We start from the raw sequence: 24,115 nt of genomic DNA, 5'->3' as shown, positions 1-24,115 counted from the left end.
GACAGGGACAGAGGAGCCTGGTGGGCTGCCGTCTATGGGGTTGCACAGAGTTGGACACGACTGAAGCAACTTAGCAGCAGCAGCAGCAGCAGCAGCAGTACTTGATAATGATTTTCCTCTTCACATTATCAAGCACATTACAGTACAAATTTAGTTCAGTCCAGACACAAAGGTCAGCAGCAATAGTTAGATTTTGTTTCTTTCTTTTCAAGAAAACAGAATAACTAAAGGATGTACTCAATTTTTAAAATTTATATGGAAATAAGAACGAAATGGTAACCACTATCTTCAAAGACATAAAAATCTTCCCTATGGAAAATTTATATTTAAAAATATTTTAAGACTGATAGTAGATTCATATAGTCCATAAATCAAAAGTATAAGATGTTTATCAGTGAAAATTTTCTCTCCCATCATGCCCACCAGAAAGCCAGTTTCCTGACTCATAGACAATGTTACTAATTTCTGTCTAGCTTTGTAGAGATATTTTATATATGTATTATATGTACAAAAACCTTTTTCTATTCTTTCACAAATATTTACATGCAATACATAGGGCTTTGTACTCTAGTGCTTTTCCCTAAGAAACAATAGTTCTTTGATATTCTTCCAAGAAAAACGTTCCCTTCTGTATGTTTTACAAATGCATATTCGTATTCCATTACTTGGACATGCCAAAATATGTTAGTCTTCTACTGATAGTTAACTTGTTTCCATTATTTGTTATTATAAACAATGCTGCAATAAATCAACTTCCATATATGTCATATAGTATGTGTGTACTTAGATCTACAGGATAAATTCCCAGAAACCAATTATTTTATCATGGGATACATACATTTATGACCAACCTAGACAGCATATCAAAAAGCAGAGACATTACTTTGCCAACAAACGTCCATCTAGTCAAAGCTATGGTTTTTCCAGTAGTCATGTATGGATGAGAGTTGGACTATAAAGAAAGCTGAGCGCTGAAGAATTGATGCTTTTGAACTGTGGTGTTGGAGAAGACTCTTGAGAGTCCCTTGGACAGCAAGGAGATCAACCAGCCCATCCTAAAGGAAATCAGTCCTGAATATTCATTGGAAGGGCTGATGCTGAAGCTGAAACTCCAATACTTTGGCCACCTGATGGGAAGAGCTGACTCGTTGGAAAAGACCCTGATGCTGGGAAAGATTGAAGGCAGAAGGAGAAGGGGGAAACAGAGGATGAGATGGTTGGATTGCATCACCGACTCAATGGATATGAGTTTGAGTAAACTCCAGGAGTTGGCAATGGACACGGAGGCCTGGCGTGCTGCAGTACATGGGGTTGCAAAGAGTGGGACATGACTGAGCAACTGAACTGAACTGAACTGACGTACATTTAAATTTTGGGTAGATACTGGCAAATTCCTCTCCATACTAATTATAATAATTTACATTCCTTGCAGCAATGGACGAGAAATTCTTTTTCTTCCAACAATCTTATTAGAAGTGTGCAAACAAATTGTTCTATCTTTGTCTACATGATAGGTAAAAAATGGTATCCTGGTGTAGTTTTAATTAAAATTTTTCTTATTTGGTGTGAGATAGAATGTAAAGATATTCTTTAGTTAAATGAAGGAATGGATTCCATTTCTACAATTTTACAGCTCCTTTAACTTAGCACCTATATCTCAAATTTAATTGACAATTTAACTTTTGATGAATTTTCCTTAATTGACACTTTAGGTAGAAATGGGAGTCTACATTTCCCAAGGGTATCAACTGTAGTGATGCCTAACAGGGAACGGTTGAGAATAACCTCTTTATTTTCAGACTCAAATGGCAGAAAAGGAGGATCTAATGCATTGTCTAGGACTTCCCTGGTGGCTCAGACGGTAAAGCGTCTGTCTACGATGCAGGAGACCCAGGTTCGATCCCTGGGTTGGGAGGATCCCTTGGAGAAGGAAATGGCAATCCACTCTAGTACTATTGCCTGGAAAATCCCATGGACATGGCATGGCAACTGACTCCAGTCCCTACAGTCCATGGGGTCACAAAGAGTTGGACACAACTAAGAATTGTCTAGTTAATTTCTGCCTCCTGAGTGGACCATCACTAATTGGTCCATCCTCTTTTCTTTTAATATCCAGTTTTTATTTTATTCTTAAAAAGTTTTTGACCATGCTACATAGCACGCAGGACCTGAATTCCCCCACCGGGGAATGAACCATGGCCCCTGCAGTGTAAGCATGGAGTCTTAGTCACTGGACAACCAGAGAAGTCCTGGTCCATCCTTTTAACCCAGTAAATTCTAATGAGGATTCTGAGAATTTCCTAAGTAAGTGATTTCACAACTGCATCACAGCTGAGACTCAGGTGTGTCCAATAAATTTTGGCCATAAGAAGATATTTAAATCCTATTAAAATACATTGTAAGTTTTATTCTAAATATAGAGTTGGGAAAAAGTTGGTAACATTGGCATATATGAAGGCCATGGTCACCTCTTAGAGTTCTTTTCTTCAGACTCTGTCTTCAAAATTCTTTTATAAGACAATATTACTCAGCCACTGATGATAGTTACTCTGCTAGCTTCCAGGTTTGTTTCGTGTTTTAGAATGGAAACTGTGCTTGAACCCTTCAACAGCTTACCTTGGATCTTGGTCACAGCAGAAGCTGATCTTTTATCTTCCTCTTTCTCACAGAGTGGTTTACAGTCAAGGTCACCAGAAGCCATATGCAAAATTTCTGATCCAGAATCTATCAACAGGAAGAAACTAACAGCATGAATACTATGCAAAAGATTATTTGCTTATGTCCTTTTCACTTGTATACACCTCAGGAGATCACAAGATATCCAAGCTTATGGTTATAATATTAACATTCTAATTTTTTAAAGGAGGTGTTAAATAATATAGCATTTATTGAAATAGAGTACAGCTTTCTGCTTATGGGATCTTTCGTAGAATATCCTCAGTATTTTTCTGTTTCCTCATATTTATTTATTTTTTCCCCAAACTTTAAACTTTTCATTTTGAACTGGGGTATAGCCGATTAACCATGTTGTGATAGTTTCAGATGGACAGCAAAGGAACTCAGCCATGCGTATACAGGTATCCATTCTCCCCAAAACCTCGCTTCCATCCAGGCTGGCACAAAACATTGAGCAGAGCTCCATGCACTGTTCAGCAGGTCCTTGTTGGTTATCCATTTTCAATATAACAGACTAACAGTCTTATTTTTATATCTTTTCTAATCTACTTACCACTTGAAGTTACAGTACTTTCTGTGGATGAAGTGTGACCAGGAGATGGTAGGGTAGAATATTCCCTGTCAAAAAAGTAGAAGTAATATTTTTGGAGTGTTGGGTCCAAAGAATTCTCTTGGAAATTATGGAATATGCGTCCAAATTCACACACAAACAAATAGGCAAACCTGGATTGGGGCTGGCTCTCAGAACATAAGTATTCAACACCATTCTCCTTAAGGGAAAAAAAAAGAGAGAAAGAGAGAGAGAGAAATAAGTTTAACAATTTGACATTTTCCATTCCAGAGAGGTTGTGTTAAGCAAATATTTTCATACAGTTTTAAATGAACCCATATTTGCTTTGCTCTTTTGGAGAGGATATGGGAATGTGATGCTATAGGGCAGATGGATATACATACTTACTCAAAGCTGTACTTTAAAAAAAAAGTCCAATTTTAACTATACTTACAAGTCCAATATTCAAATAAAATATAAATTCTTGGGCAAAACAAATTCTAATCTTAAAGGGCAGACAGAGTTTCTATCATGAACTTAAATTTTCTTTAAACAGAACTAGATGGGCATTCTAGGTGGGCATGAAACAACATTTCTATTTATGGAACTATTACTCAACCTAAAACTTTTGACCTGTTGATTTAAAAATGGTTCTCAATTTTCTAGCTAGATCCATAATACATTTAAAGTTTATCCAAGTCTCAAAGTTCTGAGGGATTATATTTATGTCAGCTCCTCTTATTTGGGGCTCAAAAAGAGCTTTAACACAATTGTGGTCCCCCTACCCCCCCAAAAAAATTTGTGGTCCCAGTCTGCCAGGGTAAGTATATGAAAGTCTCATTTGAGCTTTGTAATCTCCATCGAGTTCCTAGTTTGGAGGGAACTTTAGGAGATTAGGTTTACTGATTCTCTTTCAAAAAAAAAAAAAAAGCAGTGGGAACATAGATTCACTTTTTGCTGTTGTTATTTAGTCGCTAAGTCATGTCCAACTCTGCAACCCCATGGACTGTATCCTGCCAGGATCCTCTGTCCTTGGGGTTTCCCAGACAAGAATACTGGAGTGGATAACTATTTCCTTCTCCAGGGGATGTTCTCAACCCAGGGATCAAGCCCATATGTTCTGCTTGGCAGGCAGATGCTTTACCACTGAGCCACCTGGGAAACCCCAGATTCACTTATTCTCTTTCAAAAAATACAGTGGGATCACGGGTTCCTCTTTAATAAAAAGTTCTACTAATAAATATATTTTATTATTATTTGATTTATTTAGGAAAACAAATAAGAATTTAATAAATTAAAACTGAAATCACTTGGACATATCCAAAATCTGCACAGACAATGCAAAAATAAAGATATTTAAATTTCCATAATCAAACACAGAACTTCTCATTAGGTGTCATAATATATAATAGGTTTCAATAGAGGCCTGCTGTATACCATATACCATATTGAGAATCTACCCAAGAAAAGATTGACTTCACAGAAAGGTAAAGGTTTAGCAAGAGTTTGCTGAATATATAGTTATCCAGTACAAAAAACAATAGCTTACATCTGTACAGCATACTACAATTTATTAATCCCTTTTATATACCGTCTCAACTCACTCCACAACCTTATGCAATAGATTTTAATGAGAAAAAAATTTTTTACTTATTTCAGGTGAGGAAAGTAAAGCCAATGAATAAAGTAATTTCCCAGGAGCATTCAGAATGGTAGTGCCAGCCTCTAAACTGTCTGAACAATCAGACTAAATATAGTGTCCTCTTCATTGTAAACAGAACTGTCTCTGAAACACCCTAAGGCTATTGGAGAGGCAGAGACTTTCCATCGATCATCTTTGACTGATAAATGACTTGAATATAAACTTCCAAAATGTTCACCTCAAATGTTAAGAAAACTCCACAATCAAACCTGCACAGTAAGAATTTATACCTAACCCCCTGACACTGGGAAAGACTCAAGGCAGGAGGAGAAGGGGGTGACAGAGGATGAGATGGTTGAATCACATCACTGACTCAGTGGACATGAGTTTGGGCAAACTCTGGGAGATAGTTAAGGACAGGGAGGCCTGGCGTGCTGCAGTCCATGGGGTCGCAAAGAGTGGGACACAATTTAGTGACAGAACAATAATAACAACAACTTGTATATGTAAATGTTAGGCAATCTTCTCTTTTATTTCATCTTGTCCCTGCTTTAAACGTCTTTGTGTCAGACTATATGTGACTGAAGTCCCTTGTGGCACCAGTTTAATTCAACAACTTTCAGCAAAGGCCTAGTTTGTGCCAGAAACAGCCTTGCGTTGTTTCTGGCACAAAACTGAAAGCCTGAAAGAGACCAGAAACACAGTCCTTGTCCCAGAGGAACTCATAGGCCAGTCAAAAAGACAAATATGCAAAACAAATACTTCATAAATTATAAGCAGCGTTGCATAGAGGAATGCACAGAACAGAGTAGAAAAATATGTGCATTAAATTTTGAAGAGAAATTACATCTTATATGCCACTGGTAGCTAAATAATATTGGCTCTGTCCTTGAGATATTTAAATATATTGTACTAGTAATTATTATATGCTTATTTAACTATCTACCAATACATATGTAAAAAAATGAAGCTGTAAAATAGGAAAAAATTAGACATTCTTCATTTTCATTGAGTATCCTCCATAAAAATCAACGAGCATTGAGTCCTTAATAATAATAATAATAATAAATCAGGCCCATTTAACACTTCATAACATAGAAATCTATTATTATATGTGACTTGAAATAGCACTTATTACTGTGTTATAAATAATAATAATATATGCAATAATTATACTGTACTAACTAAAAACCTAAGTTTGTCAGGAAAAATTCCTTTTTATACCAATCAGACATGAAACCTTATATTTGAATTTAAGAGATATGAAAGAGAATGCAGCTATTTTCTATTGAATTAAACTGATTTCCAATATTAAAGGAAAGAGAAAACATTATTTCTATAAATTTTTTTTCTAAAAATTCTAATTATTTAAAATCAAAATAATAAGTACAGAAAAAATACATTATATTAAAAATGAGTCTCATCTGTCCTAATGCTCTGTGTAAAGCCCTTTTTTCATCCTAATTTTTATACATGAAACTGGTAAACATAAAATATTTATTGATTAAGTAACAATTCTGTGGTTTTGGATAAACATTATGTATTTAGTAGACATACATTACTGCATTGTTCTGTTGAAAAGATATTGGATATTACTGGATATTAGTCCCAATTCATGAATCATTATACATCTCACTGATCAAAAAAACAACCTAATACACAACATACCTCAATCCTAGATTTTCATATATTCAGCTAACATTTTTTCCTCCTTAGAAGAAGAGCCAGATAAAAGAAGGAGATTTTTATTTTTCCAAATTTAGAGTTAATAGTTCATGAAAGTTGGAGATATAGCCCCTCAGGCTGTCTGTGTGTGTGAAATAGGGGATGAAAAATAACTCAGCAAACACTTTCTACAATTATGCTCTTTTCTTCCAGTTTCAAAAGGTGCCCCTATTCAAACCAGTTTACTGAGCCCACAGGAGAACCTAACACACACAACAACTGCAGGATCTAGACAGATTATAAAAAAAGATAATTTACTGGATATATCTTAAAACCAAGGAAAATCAAGAAACTGACTAAATGCAAGAAAGAGAAAGTTCAGAAGAGAGAGACTTACTTACAGCACAAGATTGGCTCACATTAATGAGTCTAACACATGCTGACAGCCTAGAGCAGGAAGCATGTTCTTCCTGTTCAAGCCATTCAAATAGGAACCTGCATAACATTTACATGAGAATCTGTGGTGCAGCCCATTTGCTTTTGACAGTAAAAGTCTAATGTAGGGTAAGGGTGGGGTAGCCAACGTACTTATGGAACAAAGCGAGATAGTCTCCCACGGGCTGGGTCAGCAAATGCAAGACACACACACTCACCCCCTCTCACTTCAGCTTTCTCACATACATACAGCAGCATTATTTTAATATCCAGTTCGAAAATATGAAGAAATAGCTTCTAAGATATTGAAAGTAAAGTGAAAGTGTTAGTTGCTCAATCATGTCTGACTCTTTGCCACCTCATGGACTTTAGCCCACCAGGCTCCTCTGTCCATGGAATTCTCCAGGCAAGAATACTGGAGAGGCTAGCCATTCCCTTCTCCAGGGATCTTCCCAACCCAGGGATCAAACTCCAGTCTCCTTCATTGCAGGCATGTTCTTTACCATCTGAGCCACCAAGAAGCTCTATCAGTATCAGTAAGGGCAATTAATAGGCCTAGATAATCTTCCAGGGTTACTCTTTTAGATGAAATGCTATTTTACCCATAGATTTTTATGATTAAAAACCCTTTCACTAAGAAACATTCATGTTACCAAGGTAACTTTCACTTTTAGATCCATTTTAGACAATTGACACTACTCAAGTAAATATGATTTTCTGAGAAAAAAAAAAAAACTGAACAAAGGGAGTCTGTATAGACTTATTTCATTCTAACTTAAAAAAAAATGCCCTTGACTTAGAGTCAAAGTTTCAATCTTCTAGAAAGAAAAGAATGTAAAATTGAATGTCAAAAGATTATAACTGCTGTAACCTAAATAAAACTAAATGCCTTCACAAGTTTTTTTTTTTCCCCGCAGTTTCTAACTCAAAGGACACCACACCTTGAGACCTACAGGACACACCCACCACTTCGAGGTTCATCTGCAATATAGTTATCAGCCAACTTCTACATGTTCCAATTTTGCAACTGGCAATGTTATTTATTCTCCAAGGTTATTAAAGCTGCACCCACACATAGCTTGAGAGAACAGGACAGACAATGGCCAGAAAATCTGAGATATTTTTAAATGGATTCTGTACTTTGCCTCATAAATCACCCTTTTCTAGTGATGGAAAAAACATGTAATTACATGAAGGAGACCTCAAAGGGATAGCAAAGCACTTAATATTTACGGTATGCTTTTTTTGTGTGTGTAACAGTCAAATGGAAAACAAAAATTCATCTTCATATCCTTTAACCTATACCCTCTGAGCTTCATGCTATTGATAATCTTGATTTTGGGTGATAGCTGCTATTTCCCGAGTGTTTACTATGAACCAGGTACTTTAATATGTTATAAAGAGTCTTGTTGAGGTAAAATCTAAGACTCAGGTAGGTAGAGGGGAGAATCAGTTTCATTTCATGGTGCTAAGTCTCTTCAGTCATGTTTGACTCTTTTCGACCCCATGGACTGTAGTAGCCCACCAGTTTCCTCTGTCCATGGGATTCTCCAGGCAAGAATACTAGAGTGAGTTGCCATGCCTCCTCCAGGGGATCTTCCCAACCCAGGGATTGAACCCTCATCTCTTACATCTCCTGCATTGATGGACTGGTTTTTTACCACCGGCACCACCTGGGAAGCTCCCCCCAAATTTTTCTGGTCATACTACACGGCATGCAGGATCTTAGTTTCCTGACCAGGGATTGAACCTGCAACCCCTTGAAGTAGTAAGGTGGAGTCTTAACCACTGGACCACCAGGGATGTCCCAGGATTTTCATGAAGCATCTTAATTCTTGGAGTGTTGGGGGACACACACAGGTACCTAATCATGAATGCAGTTTTGCAAAGGCCCAGAAATCCTTTGGTTGCTGTTCAGACTCAGTGGTGGGAGCAGTGAATAAGGAAAGAAAGACAGATTATAAGGAGAGACAACCTAGGCCTGAGAGAAATAGAAGTTGTCAGGAGTGAGGAAGAATGGAGAAAGTTGGACCAAATAAACTGCTAGATCTAGCTACGGAAAAGAGCAGCAAGAATCAACTCAGTGGGAGACTGTACTATCATGCAGCACTGCTGGATTATCCATTTGTCTTGAAAAGCAAAGGATAATTTCAATGACTAAGTCACAAGCAGTCCACCCGACACTACAGTAGGATCCTTAAAGTTCTGGAACAAGAAGGGAGAGACTTCTCCCCACTGAGCAGGGTAAGGAGATTACCAGAAGTCCAGACACAGTGTTCTGAGGAGGTCAGCAGTAGAGCAGGCAGGGCCTGTGGCCAGTGGAGACAGCAAACAGAAAGGACTACAGGGATGGGAGTGGTGAAACCACCTGCCTTCTCCAACAGTCTCTCAGGAGGTGAAGTGCCTTTCCCTGGGACCCACTGATTGGTGAGGTCAGAAGGACATTGGGATATACTGGTAGGCATCAGTATGAAAGGGTTAGTTGCTCAGTCGTGTACGACTCTTTGCGACCCCTTGGACTGTAGCCTGCCAGGCTCCTCTGTCCATGGAGTTCTCCAGGCAAGAATACTGGAGTGGGTTGTCATTTCCTTCTCCAGGAGATGATCCTGACCCAGGGATCAAACCCGGGTCTCTTGTATTGCAGGCAGATTCTTTACCGTTTGAGCCACCAGGGAAGCCCAGGCATCAACATAGGTTCTTGGAAAAACAAATGTTCTTTTGTTTCATGTTGACCTCATGAAACAAAAAGAGCTTCCTATTCATCAGCAAGTGAGGAGACAGAGCACTGAGATTTGTCTTTTCTCTAAATATGAACAGTCTGTTTCTCTAAACAAACCTGGTTTGTTTCCATGGACTGGTTAGACCAGAACTTAACAGTTGTAGATATATATAGACATGTGTATACGCATAATATATGTATATGGATGTGCAGACAGATATATGTGTGTGTATAGGCGTAATATATGTATGTGTATGTATCTGAATTCTCAGAAGAACTCTGCAAAATAATATCTCTGTTTCACAAGGGACACAAGCAAACTGAAAGAGGTTGAGCCACCTGTCCAAGGTCACACAGATAATAAGTAACAGAGCCAGTTTAAAACCACACCTGCTGAATTCCAAAGCCTATGCTATGTGGCTAAAAATTCTAGTCACTATTGGGGAATATTTCAAATAAATACAAAAGTAGACAGAACAGAACAACCACCCTTGTGTACCTATTTTGCAGATTCAACAATTATCAACCTGTGGCCCATCTTGTTTCATCGACACTGTCACCCACTAAAACTACCCTGGCATTGTTTTGAAGTATGACTCAGGTACTGTAAAAATTTCTCTCATAAATATTTTAGTCTGAGTTTCTAAAAGACAAGGACTGGAAATAATTTATTTCTTTTTTTTCCCTATTTAAAATATTCCAAATAAATAGATTTCATTGAATCAGTAAAATAGCTCTGTTCTTCCCAAGAATGCCCCAAACTGGACCCCAAATTATTTTACTAAGAGATATTCTTATTGAGATGTTAATCTTGCTAGAGTCCTCTGCTCACCCCCAAAATCCTCCTGTGAATACTGATGCTCATTCTTATCTCATGCTGTGCTTTCTGCAAAAGAGGCTAGAATATAGCTATCTCTATGAATACAGAGAGGAATAAAAAATAGTTCTCAGGAACACCAGTCAGAAAACAATAGGGCAAGACTGTCACTTCAACAAGTTCATGGGTGCTCACTCTCAATGTTTTAAATAGACCCGATAGGGGATACAAAAATAAAGAAGTAAACAGGCATTAACCAAATATTAATAGGATAGCTACCATATACCAAATCTATTCAGGATGCTAGGTGGACATTGGTTAATGGCCAAAGGCATTCTACACCAAGCTAATAACCTGATATAGGAAAATACATAAGAAAACAAAGAACTACAGTGTAACCAAAAATATAGACAAAAGATACACAGTGACTGGGTCTAAAAGAAAAGGGTGAACTTATTTTTTCCCAAGTGGCATAGTTGAGAAATGAAGAAACTGAGGTCTGAATGACAAGACTTTTCCACAATTGCAGAGAGGGAGAACCAGGGAAAACCCTCATCTCTCAACTTCTAATTCATACTGATTTCGATTTCAAGAAGGACTAAAGAGGTCTTCCTTGGGCAGTCCAGTGCAGGGTGTTGAAGAGCTAAGATCCCACATGCCTCGGGACCAAAAAAAAAAAAAAAAGACAAAACAAAAAACCCAAAACATAAAACAGAAGCAATACTGTGACAAAATAACAAAATTCAATAAAGACTTTAAAATTTTTCCACATTAAAAAAAATCTTTTTAAAAAAGAAGAAGATAAAGGACTAGAGATGCTTGACTGCAAATATTTCTATCACAAGAAAAGTTTTTGGAATGGGCCTTGACAGTCACATGGAATTTGATAAATGGAGAACTGTATGTGTTTGGGGCAGAGAAAACAGCATAAACAACTTTGTGTGATATATTCCGACAATGCAGACCACATGGCTTGGCTGACATTTAGGGACAACTATAAGGCAGGGATGAGGAGAGGGTGGAAAATTAAGACTGCAGCCAGATTAGAGAAAAGCTTGAATACCAGGGCAAGTTGCTTGTTATGAAGGCCCTCAAGAGTGATGAAATTCTGAAAGTTTGAAGCTGAAGAGTTAAGGAAACACAACGATCTATGGGTCAATGGGATAAACATGGATTATATGCTTTGTAATTTTAATCTCATATTTAATTTTAATTCTTATTAATGCAAATGCTTTGACAAGCACTGTCTAAGGAGAGCACTGTATTTGTTTAAGAGATGGGTGTGGGAGGGCATGGCAGGGTAGGGGGTGGGGATGTGCTCAGGGGACAGGCATGAGGGAGTGCACAGGCTGCAAGGATTCTTCAGTGAAGCAGACGGAAAGGGAATGGTGGAAACAGTTGAGAATAGCCACACAGTGCACCAGACAGACTAGTTCCTGGGGCCCGTGGAAGAAACGGCTTAGAGGCAGCAGAAAAACCTTCAGGGAATCTCTATATTTCCCCAGCAGCATCTGACCTGTGATCTCTGTTAGCTCCTATTTCTTCATGGGTGTCAAGACAAAATAAATGGGACTTCCCTGCTAGTCCTGTGGTTAAGAATCTGCTTACCAATGCAGGGGATGCAGGTTCCATCCCTGGTCAGGGAGCTAAGATCCCATATGGCAACTAAGCCCACCTACTGCAATTTCTGAGCCCGCATGCCACAATCAGAGAGAAGCCCCCTTGCCGCAACGAAAGATCCCACATAACACAACTAACACCCGATGGTAAATAAATAAATAAAAAGACAAGACAACTTGGTCGCATATTCTAATAAGAATAGATTAGGAGCTCCTTTTTGATACATAAGGAAGCACATTTGTTTCTCAGCCAAAAAACTACTTTCAAGGTAACTGTGAGTAATTATGATGATTGAAATGTCTAAATTCAATGTTGTATAAGAGGAGTTGTAAGAAGTGGTTAATCTTTGAAGCTTGACAGACCTGAATTTGCAGCCCAGGTTTGTTAGTTGAGTGATCCTGGTTAAGTTATTTAACCTCTCTGAATTTCAGTTGCCTTGATGGCAGAAGCAGAGAATACCATTCAAAGTTGTAGACAAAATTAGTATATAGAAATGCTTTCCTCCAGTTGTGTACCTGGTACACAACTAATGTTGGTTCCTTCCGTCTTCTTGGTGAAATCAATACCAGATAAAAGGGAAATTACTAATAACCAGACATCCTGTAAGCTTCCAAGTTCAACTTCCTTTATTAAAACTTTACAAGAACTGCTAATAGCAAAACAGATTCATTTCCTTTTTCTTTCCTTCTCTTAACTACTCAATAGGATGGGGTACTAAGGGACAGAAAAATGTCAGATACACACACTTGCTGCTGCTGCTGCTAAGTCGCTTCAGTTGTGTCCGACTCTGTGCGACCCCAGAGACGGCAGCCCACCAGGCTCTGCCATCCCTGGGATTCTCCAGGCAAGAACACTGGAGTGGGTTGCCATTTCCTTCTCCAATGCATGAAAGTGAAAAGTGAAAGTGAAGTCGCTCAGTCATGTTGACTCTTAGCGACCCCATGGACTGCAGCCACTTAAGAGGGAGAATAAGAACCACTCACGTGACTCAATTAAAAAACAAACTCATTTTTTTTAAATGGGCAAAAAAAAGATCTGTTGACATATCTCTAAAGAAGATATACATATGGCCAAAGAGTACATGTTCAACATCATTTGTCATTAAGAAAATGCATATGAAAACCACAATCAGATACCACTTTGCATCCACTGATACCTATAATTGAAAAGATAGACAAAAAAAATAGATACACGTATGTGTATAACTGAATCACTTTGCTGTACACGTGAAACAGGTTTTAAATCAACTACGTTGTAGTATAAAATAAAAACATTTTCTAAGTAAACTAAGAAAAAAGGATAGACAACGGTTGCTAAGAATATAGAGACATTGAAATCTTCATACACTATTGGTGAGAATGTAAAATGGTATAGCTGCTTTGGAAATAAGCTTTGCAGTTCCTCAAAGTGTTAAACATAGAGTGACCATGTGCTGTGCTTAGTCACTCAGTCGTGTCCGACTCTTTGTGATCCCAGGGACTGTAGCCTGCCAGGCTCCTCTGTCCACGGGGATTCTCCAGGTAAGAATATTGGAGTGTGTTGCCATGCCCTCCTCCAGGGGATCTTCCTAACCCGGGGATTGAAGCCAGGTCTCCCACGTTGCAGGCAGATTCTCTACTGTCTGAGCCACCAGGGAAGCCCATACGGTGCTATAATTCCACTTGTAGATATATGCGGTACCCCAGGTGGCACAGTGGTAAAGAATCTGCCTGCCAATGCAGGACATGCAAGAAACACAGGTTGAATCCCTGGATTGGGAAGATCCCCCAGAGTAGGAATGGCAACTCACTCCAGTATTCTTGCCTGGAAAATTTCATGGACAGAGGAGCCTGGTGGACTACAGTCCATGGGGTCACAAAGAGTCGGACATGACTGAGCACACACACCACAGCAGATGTATACTCAAAAGAACTGAAAACATATATTTACACAAAATGTTTTACATCAACATTCATAGTGATGTTGTTCATGATAGAAAGTAGAAATAACTCAAGCTCTTATCAATGGTGAATACATAAATACCACATAGCATATTCATACAGTGAAATATGTGGTCATAAAAAGGAAGTATTGATAACACACTACAAAATAGATGAGCCTTAAAAACATTATACTAAGTGAAAGAAGCTAGTCATAAGAAGTCATGTATTGTATTATTCCGTTCATATGAGATAGCCAGAACAGGAAAATCTATAGAGGCAGAAAGTAGATTAGTGGCTGCCGAGAGTGGGGCGGAGTGGGAGTCAGGGTAGGGGTCAGAGATAGGAATAGACTCCTAATAGTCATGCTTCTAGGAGCATCAAAATGTTCAAAAGTTGATTGTGGTGATGGTTACACAACTCTGAATATTTTTAAGAACATTTAATTGAATAATTTTAATTGATGAACTGTTTGATATGAGAAATATATCACAATAAATCTTAAAAAAAGAAAGTAGAGTGATGGATTTTCAGATTCTGAAACAGAACAGTCTATTCCATTTGGTTGAGAAGATCATGTTCCCTCAGGCTCGGACTGCTGATGGAGAAAGGTACTTCAGACACATCTCCATGACCTGGGGTATTTGTCTGAGTGCCCTCAGTGACTTGGGGATTCCCTGGTGACAGATGGTAAAGAATCTGCCTACAAATGCATAAGACCCAGGTTCGAGGCTGGGAAAATCCCCTGGAGAAGGAAATGGCTATCACTCCAGTATTCTTGCCTGGAAAATCCCATGGACAGAGGAATTTGGCAGGCTACAGTCCACGGGGTCACAAAGAATCGGACATCACTGAGTTACTCTCATGTTCACTTTTTCACTTCGTCAGCTACTTAGTATTCTCTTCTTGGATACAGAAGAAGTCCTACGAACCCCTAACTGAGGCAGTGATTGCTCCTTGGCCATTGCCTTACTTTGTACAGCAAAGTACAACACCTCAAAGATTATCTAGCCTTGACCTCAATTCTCAGAGAGTCAGTGGGACCTGAGACTTCTAGCAGTTAATAGAGAATTTAAGTCCTGAACTCCACCTCTCAAAGAAAAAGTTCATCACACTTCATGAAAATATCCTTTGTTTATATTTGCTTGAGTTTATACTATAGAAGAGGGTAGAAAGCTCCCCATATGGCATCAAAGGTAGACAGACATTTCTCATGCATCTGAATTTTGTGATATAAGACTTGTACTTGAAAGAGTTTATAATACTTACAAGTCTATAATACTTAAAAAAAAAAAAAAAAGAATACCCATGGAAGAGGATCAGGATATGGGAGAGCTAAAAAATGAAGCTGAAATATAGTCCAGTACTCACTTCCATACTTAGGTCATTATTCATCCTGATGCAACCTGAAAGATCTGTTCCTGGGTGGGGACCAGCTGAAGGGCCAGAGCACCTGACAACACAAAGTAAAGTTCCTTACTACAAGTGGAAACATTGCAAATTTTAGCAGATACTAATCTATCATGTAGTTTTCCTTCCCCACCCCAATTTTACCAAATATCTAATTAAGTTCATGCCTTCAATGAGACATGATGAAAGAGAGCTCCAAGTTTTATCAGAGAGAGGTTATAACCATAGAGAATCCAGCCTCAAATGAAAATGAAGTATTTGCAATTCAAAGTCTTGCTTCCTGACCCCTTGGTACAGATAGGAAGTTTCAGTGGAGTGGACAGTGCTCACAGATTCCACTGACTTTTCTAAACTTTTCCTAAGGAAGATCAATCTGTGTACTTAGAGAGTTGAGTAAATTCAGAGGAGCTTTGGGTGTGGGAAGAGGGGCACAGGGGTAGATTCTCAAAGACTTGTTTGCCTGGAGTGTGAAGGAATAGAATTACGATCAAAACCTAGCAGGTTAAGTTAACTTAGCAGTACATAATATATTCCTAAAAGCTGGGAAACATTTTAAACAGCCTTATTCAACTTTTATACTTTTAGGATGGATATTATGAAATTCAAAAGAGCTATGGAGCAAACTATCTTTGTTTTAAATTATCGATTTTCAGAAAGTTAGGCAAGTTACACAATAAAAATTCCATGATAAAGGTGTTACAATCTGAGAATATGAAAATCTAACTGATTAAAAGGGTAGGCAACGGAAAGAGGCCACCCCCCGAAAAGCAGAATAAGTACAGTCTGCCCTTTTAGCTTACCTGTGTCTTTCAGTCACAGCCAAAGCACCATCCTCTATTTCTTCATATCTGGGCCTTTCATGCGAAGCATGGATTAGGTTGGCCACACATGAGAAAGGAGTCAATTCTAGTCTTGGAATTGCTGTAAAACTATCCAGATGCAAGGCATCTGCAGTAGAAGAGAAAAAAATAAAAATAGAAATTAATGGTTCAAAGGCAGATGCCACAAAATTCAAAATCTTTGGAGGGACTCTCCAAAAATTCCCTCTTTGGAGATGAGACCATTTCTGAGACAGCAAAAATTCAGTTTTATTAATATTTTAACATAATCCCCCATCCCCTAAGTTTTCATGCCTTTCTTTTTTCAAGGAGGAGTGAGGGTAGAGGAGGGGAAACAGAAACCCTTGCCTAGTAAGCAACTAGAGGTTTCAACAACAACTTGCTGTCACAAGCAAAATCCAGCCAGCCACCTGTTTTTGTAAATAAAGTTTTATTGGGACATAGCCACACCCATTCATCTGGCATTATCCAAGCTTGCTTGTGTGCTACAACAGCAAAGCTGAGTAGTTGTTGCAGAAACCATATAGCAAAACCTCAAATATTTACTATCTGGCTCTTTACGGAAACAGTTTACCAACTGCTGAAGAGAAAATAGTTCGACATTGTCTTTGTTTTTGTTGTTCAGCCGCTAAGCCGTGTCTGACTCTTAGAGACCGCATGGACTGCAGCACAGCAGACTTCCCTGTCCATTAAAGAGTGCAGGAAATAGGATGACAATTTTTTCTGGGTGTGGAAACTGTCTTGTTATGTTTTTCTGAGTACAAGCAGCAGCAGAATTTAATAGAAAAAAACATAGACTTTAGAATCAATCACAATTTTCTATTCAAAGCCTGACTCTGCCATGTACAGTTTTGTGATCTCAGATAAACAACTAACCCACTCTGAGCCCCAGTTTACTTATAAATGAAGTGCCACACGACCTGAGGCAAGTTCCTAACACATGTTCCTGTTTTCTTATTTCTAAAATGGCAATTACATTAGCATCTACCTCACAGGGATATAGTGAAGATTAAAGGAATTAAGAGGTATGTTCAGAGCAGAGACCTGTGCCTGGCACATAGGGGGCTCTCCTTCAGTGCCCTTGTGATAATCACTGAGTTCCTGTGGGTAACATCATCCCTAGAAAGCAAGTGCTCATCTATTGTCCTACATGAACTGGTCACTCGTTAGCTGCGGTGGCAGTTTTCCCTTTTCTAGTTGAAATGATCCACAAATCACTCTACTTACTTTCTATTTCTTCTTGAAGTTATTTTATCATCCCATTTCTTTTATCCTTTCAGAACCAACCATTAACTTTTACTTTCAAAGCACATCTATGTTTTGATGAGAGATGCCCCAGTTTTGAGCATCTCCTAAGATAAGGTTCATTCTCCTTAGCCTGGCATTGACGTGAACCTGCTGCAAACTTACATTCTGCTGTACCCTGACCCAAGTCCTCTTATTTCCAAAGTGACTTGTCCAGCTTGAACTCTTCTCTTACAGCTTTGCATTCTTCTTTCCCCCCCATTCATGTTATTTTCTCCATTGGAATACTTTTTCCCATGCTTTTTGCTCTTCCAAATGCAACTTGTCTTTCGGTGCCCAGTTAAACACTCGTTTCTTCTGCAGAGCCTTCTCTGACCCAAGTCTTACTTCCCTTTATAATCTGTGAGCTATTTTAGGGATTACTCTTTATTATATTAATATATAATACAGTGCCTTACACAGAGTAGGTGCTCAAATATAAGTTGACTGACTGAATTCAGGGATAAACATATAAGCTTTCGACAACCGTTGCTATATATTGTTGTTGTTGTTTAGTCACTAAGTCATGTCCAATTCTCTGAGACCCCACAGACTGTAGCCCACCAGGCTCCTCTGTCCATGAGCTTTCCCAGGCAAGAATACTGGAGTGGGTTGCCATTCCCCTTTCCAGGCGATCTTCCCAATAACTGATTATTTTCCCTTTCCGAAAAAGCCCCACCTCCATCGGTGTCTAACAGGGTATAGGAAACGGCCATCCACGCTTACCCAGCAGAGGTGTGTACCAGCACGTGTGTCTGAAAGCCAAGGGCAGCGGATGTATTCTTGCTTCTGGATCACTATATCTTTTATGGCAATGCTGCTTCTGAACAGAAATCAAGTACTATTAGCTTTCCAAAGGGCTGAACATATTTCATAATCTACTCTTCTCATCTCCAGAATCAGAAAGAATATCATTGTCCTCCCACAAGAGAGATCAAGAAGAAAATAAATGACACCAAAGTAAAAAAGCTTTCATGCTCTGAATTGAGATGTATACCTTATGAGTAAGATGTAATACTTATTAAAAATTACTCTTCAATAATTTAACAGAATGGTAACACCAATTCCCAATAATAAACACTTTCATATAAACAAAGGTGTTGGGGAAAGAAATATGAGGGGCAAGTTTGGTTATATAATTCTTCTTTATGATACTATAATCAAAAAATTTTTAATAGTACCATTTCCTAGGGCCTATCAGAATTGTGTGTGTGCACATAATAAAGAAAAAAAAAATAGGGCTTCCCTGGTGGTCTAGTGGTTAAGACTCCGACTGCTAAAGCAGGAGAGAGAGGTTCGATTCCTGATCTGGGAAGATCCCACGTGCAACAGAGCAACTCAGCCCATGCACCACAACTACTGAGTCAGCACTCCAGCTTTGGAGCCACGCTACTGAGGACCGTGCACCTAGAGCCTGAAGGGAGCCACAGGGGCAGCCACCACAGTGAGAAGCCTGTACACCTCAGCGAAGAGTAGCGCCTGCTCCCCTGCTCACCGCAACCAGAGAAAGCCCACACACAGCAATGAAGACCCAGTACAGCCAAAAATAAATAACAAGTGAACCTTAAATAAAAATTAAAATCAGGCATTCAAGCCTTAAAAAAGAAAAGAACATAGCTATATTGCTTCACCTGATAATCTCTCAAGAAAATTAGTATAGAGGTCTAACTTACTAATACTTGCACAGTAAGTTCACAATTGGCACTTAAATAGTTTCAAAAAGCTGAAACTTACCAGCTGTTCCTGGAGACATTGATGAATTCTTTCTGTGCAGGACAAGGGATCACAGTGAGGAAATTCCTCATCTAAACAGCTCTGTCATGAGAAAATGGTAGAGTATATTCAAAAATAGGATGATAGAAGAGTCACAGATACAAAACACATTAAAGATGTGATGTTAACTGAGGGGGAGAAAATAGAGTAGTTATTTATCTTGTATTTTACATTAAGGGAACAGGTTTATAATGGTAAGCTTCTCATTGCATTTTCCCCATTACTTATTCTAGGAATGAAATTCAAGGATCAGTAACAGGAAACTAAATGGCTTTGTCACTGAATCTTCAGGCAGAGGCCAGAGAAGCTTGTTGGAGACATAACTCAGAGTAGTGAAAACGGTGTCTGTGAAAATTTTACAGCAATAAAACTGTGACTTTCCTCAAAGATATAGATACATATCTATCAGTTACATTATAATAGAAAACTGGTGTTCTTGAGATGATTAAAGCACATTTAGATATGGAGATTTTTCCTGTTCAACTTATTGTAAGGGGCTTCTTAGGCACTCTGCCTAGCTTAATCTCTGACATGAATTTTTTTTCTGTTTAAACAGATGTTCCTGCATTATGCCCTGGGAACAGATACATGCAAATGTCACCCTTCTCTTTTTCCTCCTCCAGCCCCTTCCCTCCAGTGCCAATCTTACTGTTCCTTATGTTCTTCATTTATGAACAGAAAGGAGGAATTCACCAAGTGTCATAAGGGAAAGAAACGCATTTAACTCCACCATGGATATCCTGAGATATCCAGACAGAAAGGAGTTGAGAGCTTGGTTCAAACAGGAAAGAAAAGAGACAACAACCACCAAAGCCTACTCAAGAGTCTCAGAAGGGATGTGACTAAGCTTAGAAAACTGGCCCTTCGCTAAGAGATACAGTAAATTCTGAGGTGCTTCCTCTCTAAAAGATGTTATTAGGAACCACTCACTGATGAGTGTTGTCTCCTGTTTTGCAAAATGCTTTCAAAAATGCATGAAAGGACAAAGTTCACCAGAGCATCTTTTTCTAAGTCAGTTATTTAACTTTATGACTAAAATTATTACATATTATAACTTAGCTTCAAAATCTTACACCAACTGGACAACTTCCCCACAGTAAACACGTATCACAGGGCTTTGGGTCTTTCTGTTTGTTTTTTACCTGAAACAGCAAGCCATGAAGTTGTCCTTTAATTAACTTCTTTCTTAGTGGCTGAATTGTTGCTATAAAGAGAATGTATAACCAGCTTAATATGACAATTTGTAAACTGCCTCCCTTTATGCATTTCATAAACTTTTAACAGCTTTAAATCTGGGGCCTGAGGAAAGGAGAGAGAAAACAATGGCTTTTGAGAATGATGTTCTCAAGACTCATCAAACTGGGAAAGCAGAAGAACAAAACAGGAGGGAGCAACTAAACTATTATTGCCCTTGAGTATTTAAAATTAACCTTGATCAATGCAAGTGAATTATCTTCTACAAGTGAGTCACCGAATTATTCATGTTAAAAAGGGAATACACCTCAGAGGTCACTCCATCCAAACTCCTACCCATGGGGAAATTGTCTCTTTAATAAGCCTCTGCTCAAGCTACAAGGAAAGGAAGCCCTGGAAACAGAGCCTCAGAGCCCCAGAATCCTACAAGTAGGTGTGATGACACTGATGTCCAGAAGACTGAAGTGCGTAACTGGCTATTCATGGAGCTAAGATCAGACTCAGGACAGTGCTCCATTCACTATCCTCTTTTGTGAAATTAAAAATATTTGTCTTTCTACTTAACTGAAAATTTGCTTCCCAGCAACTTCCAAATTCTCATCTCTGAAATAATGAAAGTGAGAAAAACACCTATTTAACTTTTAAGTTAAATAGTAACACATTTCTTATTTGACAATCCATACCCTTTGAAAAGTAGCCAAGAACCAGAAAATAGGCTGAAATCATTGGAACAACCAAAATAGATGTTGATATCCATGCCCTTTATTCATGTGGCAAGTCCTATACTTCACTCAAATAGTGGGCTCAGAATTTATACATAATTCTCACAAGCTTGACTGTTTTCTCAGCCCACAGATGATTAAAAACAAAAATTAAATGAGGGTAGGAAGCTCTGCTAGATGGAGGCATATTAATAGCTGCCACTTAAAAAAAAGTCACTAAGAGCCAGGAAAATTAACAGCAGATACTCTGGTGTCCAAAACACACAGAAATCTGGTGTTTCTTATTTTAAAGACCAACAGTTTTATATCTCAGTAGCCTGAAGAAATTCTGAGCCATAGAAAATAATGCTAATACATGTGAAAAGTACAAAATCTAATTATAAACATTTTCCAGGGAAAAAAGCTTGAAAACCTCCAATTTGTGGAAAATTACCAATGTAAAATTTATTTTATATGAATTTTTTTTTTGTAAAACTAACATTTTTCAACTAAGCTTGACAGTGTTTATGAGGCCCACAAGGAGGAGAATATATTTTAAATCTATTTTAACATATTTAAGTAATTTTAAAGAATTAAATTCTGAATACTTAGAACTCAAGTATAGACTCAATTTTTTAAAAATCCCTGTGTTCACTATATTAAGGAATAAGGCTCTGTTCTCCTAATCAGTTTTCTGAAGGCTCTGTTCTCTTAACCAGTTTCCAACATTATACTTCTGAAGCTGTATATCTCAATACACTGTCTTTGAATTTCTAAATAAGTTTGTGTTTCAGAAGAAATAACGAGTTAGTATAAGACTGTCTAAATTGCCCATCTGCTTCCCCCATCAGGCAGTCTTGGGTTTTAGAAACAGTCAATCTCAAAACATTCAAGCTGTAAACCTCATTTCAACAGATGTTTTGTGCAATGGGTAGCAACGATTTTCATATGTTTCATAAGGCAAAACAAGCTGGCTTATGACCTTAATTTGCATGAATCTTTGCATTCTTCTTTATGTGTTTGGAGTTGAACCTGCCATGTCTCCAGGACATTTAGGTTTTACATGGAAGCGAGTAAAACAATGGCCACTGTATTCCCTGCTGTTGCCATCTGTGATGTAGGATGAGACCAGTTGTCTTGGATACATTCAGCCTTTGAAGGAAGCTGAAATAAAACAACTTTCTAAATGATTATGCACTAAGACATTGCAATTGATTGGCTGTTGAAAATCAAGACCATGATATTGAGCCATAATAATGTTAGTCAACTTCATAGCATTTCTGAATGTTCTATTAAATTGTGCATTAAAAATATTAAAGTTCTTTGAAAACCACAGACTAGAAGAAAATAATTCACAACACATATATCTGTCAAAGTTCTTGTATTCAAAATATATAAAGAAAAGAAATTCTACAACTCAATAACAAAAGGACAAAGGACTTAATTTGAAAAAGGGCAAAAGATTTAGGTAGCTCACAAAGAAGAAATACAACAATGGCCAATCAATCCAAAAAATTAAAATCAGATACCTAGAACTCCTATACACTGCTGGAAGGAGCATGAAATGCTCCAAGCACTATGAAAACTGTTTGCACTTTCTTAAGATGTTAAAGTTACAGCTGTTCCTAGATAGTTATCCTAGGTTAAAAAAAACCCACAGGTCCACACACAGACCCAAAACTGGAAATAATTTAGATGTCCAATAATAGGAGAAAAGATAATCATAGTGTGCAATGTTCTTACAAAACAATGTAACTCAACCATGAAAAGGCATCCCATTGATAAACACATTGAAGGGAAGACAGACAGAAGCACACAAAAGTTTATACTACACAACTCAATTCTAGAACAGCCTAAATTCTAGAACCCATCTAGAACCCACTGATGATAGAAATCAGATCACTGGTTCCTCCTGGTGGTGGGGAAGTAGAAGTGGAAGTAACACAAAGGAGGTTTCTGGGGTTATTGAAGTTCTGTGTTTCCATGTGCACTTGTCAAACTGGTTCCACAGTACACTTAAGATCTGAACGTTTCATGATATACTAATTACTCATCAATAACTAAGAATTTAAAAACTACAACAAGGCTTCCCTAGTGGTGCAGGGGTTAAGAATCTGCCTGCCAGTGCAGGAGACACAAGTTGGATCCAGGGTCTGGAGACAACCCACATACCACAGAGCCACTAAGCCCATAGGCCACAACTACTAAGCTTGGGCTTTAGAGCCTGTGCTCTGCCAAAAAGAGAAGCCACCACAATGGAAGCCTGTGCACCACAGCTAGAGAGCAGCCCCCCCTGCTCACCACAACCAGAGAAAGCCCTCATGCTGTAAGCAAGACCCAGTGCAGGCAAAAACAAATAAAATTTAAAAATAAATAAAAACTACAATAAGAACAAAAATAATGGAGCTTATGAGGTAAATAGGGCTAGGAAGAGACCACTAAAAATGTATATGCAACATTGTAACCCAAGCACTATTGAACACAATTGTCATTAGTACCAGGGAAGATAGCTTAGATCACTGAGACATACGACTTAAAATGGCTAAAGGCTGACTCCAGAATCCTAGAATGCACAAAAACAACAGAGTGGAAATGCTGGTGACACTTTAAGTGGCACAGAGCTGGGGGGCTGCTGAGAAAATGCCCATGAAAGTGGAACCTGGAGGCTGTGGGGCTGCTGAAACAAACGCAGGCGGGAATACAGTCTGCCACAGAGCAGAGCTCGGCCGGGGCTGGGACGGCGCTCCTCTGCAAGGGAGGCCCAGGTGCAGACACCTGTTTTTAATTTTCTTAAAATAAAGCTGAAAGCCTCTTGCTGCCTGTCAGCAGCCAAGCTGAGGGTTTTTTCCTTTGCTGCTGAAGGTTATAGTT

General features: G+C 38.5%; 1 protein-coding gene across 1 annotated transcript in view; it reads right to left on the bottom strand.

Moving 5' to 3' along the window:
* The window catches only part of LRMP (lymphoid-restricted membrane protein), a 92,916-nt gene that overhangs the window by 26,325 nt on the left and 42,476 nt on the right, over positions 1-24,115 (bottom strand). The window contains exons 18-25 of the mRNA XM_010856044.1: positions 20,492-20,553; positions 19,311-19,391; positions 18,303-18,399; positions 16,254-16,401; positions 15,415-15,496; positions 3,400-3,446; positions 3,230-3,294; positions 2,617-2,724 (exon numbers count right to left, since the gene is read on the bottom strand). Of these exons, the coding sequence (XP_010854346.1) occupies positions 2,617-2,724; positions 3,230-3,294; positions 3,400-3,446; positions 15,415-15,496; positions 16,254-16,401; positions 18,303-18,399; positions 19,311-19,391; positions 20,492-20,553 (690 nt within the window). The remainder of the gene's footprint in view (positions 1-2,616; positions 2,725-3,229; positions 3,295-3,399; positions 3,447-15,414; positions 15,497-16,253; positions 16,402-18,302; positions 18,400-19,310; positions 19,392-20,491; positions 20,554-24,115) is intronic.

This window comes from Bison bison, unplaced genomic scaffold, assembly GCF_000754665.1.
Source record: "Bison bison bison isolate TAMUID 2011002044 unplaced genomic scaffold, Bison_UMD1.0 scf7180017864370, whole genome shotgun sequence".
Taxonomy (NCBI): Eukaryota; Metazoa; Chordata; class Mammalia; order Artiodactyla; family Bovidae; genus Bison; species Bison bison.
Note: the sequence above shows the minus strand (reverse complement) of the source record. Positions and strands in the feature narration are given on the sequence as shown.